Consider the following 8892-nt stretch of genomic DNA (forward strand, 5'->3'; position numbering starts at 1 on the left):
CTAGAAGTGTAACATATAGGTTAGGATTCAAACCTAACCTAGTAGAATGTGTTACCAGACTGGGGAGGGCCATCCCCCTGTACACCCCTTTCAGAAAGATAATATAATATGAAAGTAAATATTATAACAATAAGTAAAATTTAATCCAAGAACTTATGGGTCAGAAAGGTATGTAAAGGTGAATATAGAAAAAAGAAGGGAGAAAAAAATGCAAGTGTAGATTGGAATGTCTGTAAAATGTAAAAATGTAATACCATCAATTTCATGTCATTGACAGAAAGGTATCGAAACATCCTAAAACCGCCTACTAGTCCCACCCCTCAGGAGACTTTCAGGGGTCTAGCCTCAATTATAACATAATATTTTAAGATATATAGGCCAACATTATGAAGTGAGAAAAAGTCAGTGCACATATTAATTAAACAAATACTATGATAAATGGAACAGAAATGAAAGCTTGAAATAATATTACACGATTATAAAACAAATGAGGAAAAGGAATATATGTAACTCAATGCATGAATCCCCCCAATTTCTCCACTCGGTCCTATCACAATGTAGGGTTAATAATGCAACATGATTGGTTAAATACATGTACCCGCCGGCCCCCCACCCAAAACCCCATCATTTATATTACTTAGGAATTTGGTGTCTGCAACAAAAGTTCCCCTATAACATGGTTCATGCGCAGTAGGATTGGCACATGCATGGTAGAATTCGGTATCCTAATAGCAGTAGTAATAGGTGGAGTTTTGCAATGTAATGACTCGATTTATTGGTTTATTTATCGCTTTATTTCAGCTTGTATTTCGTGTTTCAAATGTCATAAATAAAAGGAAATAGTAACATAAAAATATAGTAAATCTAAATAATAACACTGCGTCAGGCATTTCTTTGGAAATTACAGTTTCCTATAGTATTCGGATTGCTTATTAAAAATTTACCGTTATTTTTGGCCGGTCAACTGTAATTAACCCCCAGGGACCAGTACTGAACACAAGTGAAATACACTGGATGCCCCAATCCCTAGTGGATGTCGTATTCGCGGTTACATTCCTTGCAGTCCGTGCGGAGTTATTCTTTAGAATTACCAAAAAGACCGCAAAACCTTCCCCCAAAGTATTTTACCAAATCCATAACCCCGCTTTCCCATTGGTGCCCCTTACCATAGATTAAAGTTGTAAGGCATAATCCTTCCAAGTGTTTTACCCCACCCAAAACCCTGCACTCCCATAGGTCCCCCTTACCGTAGGATAGAGTTCAAAGGTAAATTACAGGTTAATTACTCCCGGCCAAAAAAATATTATACTTTAAATTCTTATTCAGGAGGTAAAACTGTATTGAAAAACGTCAACTGGCATTTGTCTAGTTCGCCGTGGTATACGGGCTTAGATCTACCAAAAACTCAAAACACAAACAAATGTACTCACCTCAGACTCAGGGTGAGGAGCTGCGCAGCTGTCGCTGAATATATAGCTAGGCTAGCCATCATAACACAACACAAAAACAACCAAACAAAGACAACAACCAAACTACATACAATTCAATAACCATAAAACAAAAGACTACTGCACAATCATTCAACCAATAACATGACAAGTCAACAACACACCACCTAAAACATCAAGGAACCACAGCAACTCATCTACAACCCAACAGAACTCACAAGCACCTAACATACAATACCAACAGTAATTCAAAGTATTACTGACCATCAGTAATACTCTGCTACCAAAACTGACTAACCAGCACCGGCTCTCCTCACAGACTCTCACTTCTCCTGATGCTCGTAACCACTCATAGTTATAGCGACTCAGCGAGCGCCACAACACACACACACACACACACTTACGACCACCATTAAACCACTCCCATTTATTCCTCCACCAATCTCTCTCTCTCTCTCTCTTTCAAGCAACCCTCGGAGACATTGTCAAATATAAACTACCATTATCACTCCTCTATAGTACCCCTACTAACATTGAAGATTCATATATACATGGAAAAGAACTTCCAATGGAAGAGGAGTAAAATAATAATAATTGAACTGGCAAAAAGAAAAGAATACTGGAACAAACTCCAATGTTGCAAAAAGGGATGGATCCCCCTTTTAGCGACAAACCTGCCGCAAAAGTCAGGTTAACTTGAGTAAGAAGAATCAATGACGAGTGCAAGCGACTACGTGACTTGTGTCACTGGTATGTTAGCAATGTAGTTAATAATTACGAAACTGTGTTGGGGAGGAAAGCAAAATAACCTGCCATAAACTTTATATTTCTTATAAAACTCTGAAATAAAACTAACCATGTATATAAGATAAAAACAAAGGAAGCACGCCTACCAAAAACCTTCATCTACGGGAGAATCCCTTGAGTTTACGTAAGTTATAGCACATAATGTAAAACTAGAGTTCGCCATCTACCTTAATGCGAATTACCATATCTTGTAATTAACACATAAAGATGAGACGCAATAGAGTAAAGTGTCAAACGCCAGGGGTTGTTATGCCTTGGCGTCACAAAAGTTGTGCTCGAGGGTAAGGCTGCGCACTGCAGACTTGTGAGCTGTTGACAAATTTAATTACCTGAAGGGATGTTTGAAGGGTGAAGCAGTAGCTCTGATTAAAAATATCCTTGTCACGAATGAAAACTATCTAGACGCCATTGACATGCTGAAGAAAACTTATGCGGATCCAGAGAAAATAACCTCATCTCTAATTTGTCAAGTAGCAGGCCTGCCTAGCCATTTCAGCAGATCTGAATTCACTACGTGGCTTCCGGGCTAAACTTGAACAATGTCAGAGGCATAGAAAGAAACAAACCTAATTCGGATCACTGTACTTGGGTACTTGGGCCTTTAGTTTTCCAAAAACTACCTGGCAAGGTGAAAGAGCAAATCTAAGACAAGTGTGGACGGGACTACCCCTCACTCCTAGATATTAGAGAGGGCCTAGGAAAGATAATCCTGACCTTGTCCTCTTTGGACTTTGAACCCAGGGATAAGAATAAGGATTGCTCCCATAGAAAACCCAAGCCTAACCACAGTTCTAATAGACCAGGTAATCAGACCAAAACTCAGGTTAGTTCTTACACCCCCAAGAAACATGATGTCACAAATCTGAGTACTATTTCGGTCACTCCAGGTCAGCCTAACAAGACAACTAGAGCTCAAAGTTGTTTGTTCTGTGATAGACCAGGACATAAAGCCTACCATTGTGACAATTACAAGATCACGCAAGAACACATTTGAAGACTTTCCGCACAAAATTGTTGCATGAAATGCACTTCAACTAACCACAAGACAACAGATTGTCTTGTAAAGTTCCACAAATGTCTGTCATGTAAAACTGGACTACACCATTCAGCATTATGCCCTGATTCCTCAGCTGAAGTCTCTGCTGTGAACTATTGTGGAGACAATGACAATGACAAAGACTTAAAGTCACAAACAAGTGGAATTCTCCTTACCGCCTTAATGAAAGTGGTGTGTCCACCCTCAGGCAACACCAAGTAACTTAGATCACTGTTTGATTCTGGTGCGCAATGCACCTTCATCACACAAGAGGCAGTGGAAGAGTGTAAGCTTAAACGAGACAATCCCATCCAACTGAGCATCAGTGGGTTCTGGGATACCAAAGAACCTAGAGAATATAGTACGGTCACTTTACCTGTCAGGGTAAACGATGACAGCCTCGTAACTTTAAAGGCTATTGTACCTAAACTACCATAGAGCGCTAGGCCTCGTGGACTGTGTAAGCTAGTCTCTGAACTGAAGAGCAGGAATGTCAACCTAGCTGACCCCAACTTGTCAAGTAGTCCCATTGACCAGGTGAAACTGTGTTGGCACAGATCTCTACTTTGACTTCATCCATTCTCCACAAGCAAGCAGAGTGAACTTGACTGAGTCCTTCTTAGGATATCTGGTCGCTGGTAAACTGCCTAGTAATGATGAACCTTCCAAAGGTGCTCTAGAGATACCACTTGAGATGTCTGATAGCAAATTTGCTGAACACCCCATCCAACAGCTTTGGACCCTAGAATCAGTCGGAACTCTTGATCAAGATGTGTCACCTGAGGATAAAATTGTACTTGAAGAATTCAGGAATTCCATCAATATGGTTGAAGGACGATATGAGATATCTCTCCCCTGGAAAGTCGATAAGAAACAACTCCCTACCAACTTAGCACTCTCGAGGAAAAAACTGAACAGTACTATTCACAAACTGAAACAAACTAATAAATATCTGGAAATTTATGACCAGATCATCAAAGAACAACTGTCTCTGGGCTTCACTGAAACACTCAAGTTGGCCAATGTACATTATTTACCCCATTTACCTGTGATTATGGATTCAACTACAACGCCCATTCGTAGTGTGTTTGATGCAAGTGCCCGGATGGACAAGCAGGCCCCTAGTCTGAATGATTACTCTGGCCCATGCTTGACTAGTCCATTTGCGGTATCAGCAGAAATCACCAAAGCCTTCTTACGGGTAGGTCTCCAACCTAGAGATCATGATTATACATGTTTTATCTGGCTGTAAGATCCTAACAATGAAAAGGACCTTCAAGCCTATAGGTTTAGATCAGTTCTCTTTGGGGCCACCTGCTCACCTTTTCTACTCCCGTCAACCTTGCAACATAATTTTGAAACTTACCCAACTTCACCTGAAGTTAGTTTCCTCATGACCAAATTTTGTTTGGACAACTTAATTGGTTCTTTACCTACAACAGGTAGCCTCTACAGTCTTTACAAGGTTGCAAAGGAAGTTCTGTCAGATGCTGGAATGCCTTTAAGAGAATGGATCAGTAAGGATCCAACCTTCAATGAAATGGTAACACAAGAAGGTGATGGAACAACAGAAGGCTCAGATCTTGTCAGAGTTCTAGGACTTCATTGGAACTACAAGACTGACCACTTTGAGGAAGCTCCGCTTACCAAATGGCTACTTTTGAGCAACCTTTCAAAAGTATTTGACTCTCTAGGATCGTTTGATCCCATAAATGTACAAGCCAAAGTTCTTATGCAAAAGGTCTGGAAACTATCTAAAAGGTGGGATGATGTTTTGCCACCAGAACTTCAAGAAGAGTGGTCAAAGATCAAGAAAGACCTTGAAAACATATCTGACCAGGAATTCCCACGCTGCACAGCCAACAGAAAGACTAACTACTCTCTTCACATATTCTGTGATGCTAGTGAAAGGGCCTATGGGGCTGCAGCCTATTTGATGGACCAACACACCGGTGCAAACCTGGTTTTCTCCAAAGCAAGAGTTGCCCCTCTTAAAAAGAAGAGCATACTACAGCTTGAGCTGACTGCCAACTATAGTGCAGTCAAAATAGCTGACTACCTCAGGACAGTTTTCACTACTGATGGTGTCAAGATTACTGACACTGTCATATGGTCTGACAGTAAAGTTTCCCTACACTGGATTCAGAACAACAAATCTAAAAACGTCTATGTCTGCAACAGGGTGAATGAGATAAGTCAGGTCACTGAAGTGAGGTACCTCTATGTACCCGGTGAAGACAACCCAGCAGACCTTGTCTCTAGAGGAATTTCCATGAGGCAGTTTAGGAAAAGTCAAATTTGGTTCCATGGCCCAAGTTGGCTCCCGAACCCAGATATGTGGCCAGAGCAGACAGACAAAGGAAAATTAATTTACTATATGCAGTATTGATATATATTTCATATGTTAAGACATAAGATATGTAAATTACTAATTTTGTCAAGTACTTGTCACTTTTATAATTACCCCTCGACCCATTTTCAAATAGACCCTTGCACCTGTTACCTGTAGGTTAATGGGCAAAAATGCTTACTTCGGTTAAGACAGAGTGAGCAGCAGCAGTCCGGCAGCCAGTTGTTCTTAGACTCTGATGCAAACCACCTGCAGGAGTTTTAATCTTTCCTTCTATCAATAGGGCCTGGAAGGAGCTGACTTTCATATGCATTTTTATAAACCTGATATACCAGCAATGATCGTGGTGTAAACTTATTCCTGGGGAGTGAGCTACAGTGTCTACCTTGTGCTGTCTGTTCAAAGTAGTTCTACAACGGTCATCATCGTCTTGGCATAAGTCATGATCAAGAGTCTGAACATAACCTCTTAATATAACCAACCGCCGCTCTGGAATTCATTACAGGTAAGGGTCAACCTGAACGCAGGTCATTGGTTAAGCCCTTTGTAAATTGCAGCCTTATTGAAGTGATTCTATAAGTAAGGTCTTGCTTGTCTTGAATTAAAGTAATCATCAAACTTATCTGGACAAATTCTTATCTGCAATTCAGATACTAAAGAAATGGACAAGGTTTACATAGTCATATTCACTTGTACCCCAACATGAGCTTGTCCCTTGGAATTAGTAAAAGATTTAATCAGCACTGCTTTTCTCAATTCCTTGAGGGGATTCACTGCGCGAAGATCTTGCCCTCGACGAATGATTTCTGACAACGTCTCTAACTTCAAGACTGGCTCTTCCTTGATTCAGTCTTTTTATGATGACACTGACGTACAGTCCACATTGATTAGGGAAAATTGTAAATGGACATTCATCACACCTAAGGCACTCCAACAAGGAGGTTTCTACCAGAGGATGGTTGGCACTGTCCAATTACCACTAAAGAAAGCAATTTTCAAGAAGAGGATTGATTTTGATTACCTTAATGCCATTGTCACTGAGATAGAGAGTCACATTAACAATAGACCTCTTGCATATGTGGATGCTACCTCTCCAGATACCATTGATGCCCTTACCCCTTCTCACCTGTTGTATGGCTACTGGTTAAACTCTTTACTCACTACCATAGACCGGAACTATCTGAATGACCCAGATTTTGAGCTTGACCACAAACAATATAATGAGAGGTTCAAGTTTGTATCTCAAGGGATACATGCATTCCAAGAACAGTGGGAGAAGGAATACTTGCAGTCCCTAAGAGATGACACTATTTCAACGGGGATCTGACCCGACTGCTCCAAACTAGGATTAAAGTACATAACGATACCCCTCGTTGCATGTTGAAATTGGCAAGGGTCATTCAGCTGATGCCCAGCTCTGATGGACTGGTCTGAGTTGTGAAGTTACAGACCAGCAATGGAGAGACAACTAGGTCAGTTGACAAACTTTACCTGCTGTCTCAAAGCCAGATGTGTATACTGCAGATGCTGCGGGGCAAAATTTAGAAGACAGTCAAAATTCTGAAGGCTATCAAGCAGAAGAGAGACCGGAGAGAAGAGCCGCTGCCAACTTGAGGCGATTCTTACAACAGTTGATTAATGATGAAGCTGTTTAACCTAACGCAAAACTGTGTTTTGTGTTATCTCCCCCTGGGAGGATGTTGTAAATCTATTTTATACATATCTATTTTCTAATTTTAACAAAGTCACTGCTAAGAGCTACAAATCACTATACCCCATTTTATTTAGTATAAGCTCTGCAAATATTTTAATACTTTTAAATACTCTGATTAATTTTACTTAGCATATAAAATATTTGATAGATATTTAATTAACAAATTTAACTCCTTTCACATATGTCGAGAAATTTATATTCTCTCCATTTTTCTGAACCATTGTTGTTGTGGTTCAGAGAAATTTATGGGGTTAACATGAACATATGCCAAAATATCTGAAGGTTTTCAGATTGTCGTCATAATTGTTTAAGTATTTTGTACATTCATGAATGGAAGTTTCATTTTTCCTTGTAAATGAAATGCAATTACTTTGATACTCTCTTATTAACTACTGAATTTAAAACTAGTAATTATCCCTTTCTGACGGTGGAATGGTTACGCATGCGCCTACCGTACTTACCTCTGGTTTTTTTGACAGGAAGAAGAGACGAGAGACGTTTGAGAGCTCCGGCTGTGAAAGGGGGAGTATCCTTGTTCCTTTGGGCCCAGTTCATGGCGTTTAATTCTTAAGTATATTTCAAGACCCTTTGGAACCTAACGGAAGAACTTTGTAACCTTCAGTTAGTTTTTGTTTTAATTCTTCGTTTGTGCTAGTTTGTTATTGTTTGTTAATGTTACCGAAACTATAGTTTGTGCAAATTTGATTCAATTATAGTTTAGCATAATTTTTTATTGCTTGTTAGCTGATTGTGATTTTGTTTTGTCCTTAGTTTGACTCTTATTTGTTTTACGTTCATAAGTGTTAAATGTTCTTTACTTGTTTGTATTAAATTGTTTAAATTTTACGTAGCAATTGATTCTGATAACCCCCCCCCCCTCACAACTTCTTTTCCCCCTGTGAATCCGTTAAGGCCAGTGCAAGAGTAAAAACATCGCTTAATGTGATATCCTTATGGAAATTGTTTTTATTATACTGCATATGTATACAGTTTTGATTTGTTAACTGTCCTGACTTTAACATTCGGAGGCTACCATACATTTTAGGACAATTAACTCAGACTAGCCTATACATAACAATTCAAACCATAGGCTAATATAAAGGTACCTCATAGGCCTAGGCTACTATACTTCTTAGCCTATCCTTAGCTGGAACAGGTACTTGACGTCGGAGACGGTCGCACCTTCATTGTTGTAATAAGGGTTGAGGGAAAGGCTGGCTCCCGGTGTTTTTTAATATTTCTTCTTAACAGTAGGTGGGCACATTGCATCATTACACCAGTACCTGATTAGGTATGTATGTGCTTGGGTAGGTGATCTGAAAATAGATCGTATCAAGTCTCCCGATAGACTAAGGTGCGCAAGGTTTTACTCTTCAGAGAGGGAGGAACAGGCCGTTAAAACTCAGTGCAGAGCAGGGCAGAAAACTGCATTTCACTATTTTAAATGGAAGCACGCACATTGTCAAGCAGCACAGCACAGCGCAGGGGCAGACCTGCTTCACGCGGCCTGCATCACACAGACAGCCTGCGTCACGCA

At 40.0% G+C, this 8892-nt stretch overlaps 1 protein-coding gene across 1 annotated transcript; it reads left to right on the forward strand.

The window, feature by feature from the left end:
* Positions 1-3985: 3985 nt before the first annotated feature.
* Positions 3986-4543, forward strand: LOC135211775 (uncharacterized). The gene has a single exon (XM_064244991.1). It carries the CDS (start codon positions 3986-3988, stop codon positions 4541-4543), a length of 558 nt encoding a protein of 185 aa, XP_064101061.1.
* Positions 4544-8892: the final 4349 nt, after the last annotated feature.

This window comes from Macrobrachium nipponense, chromosome 19 (genome assembly GCF_015104395.2).
Source record: "Macrobrachium nipponense isolate FS-2020 chromosome 19, ASM1510439v2, whole genome shotgun sequence".
Taxonomy (NCBI): Eukaryota; Metazoa; Arthropoda; class Malacostraca; order Decapoda; family Palaemonidae; genus Macrobrachium; species Macrobrachium nipponense.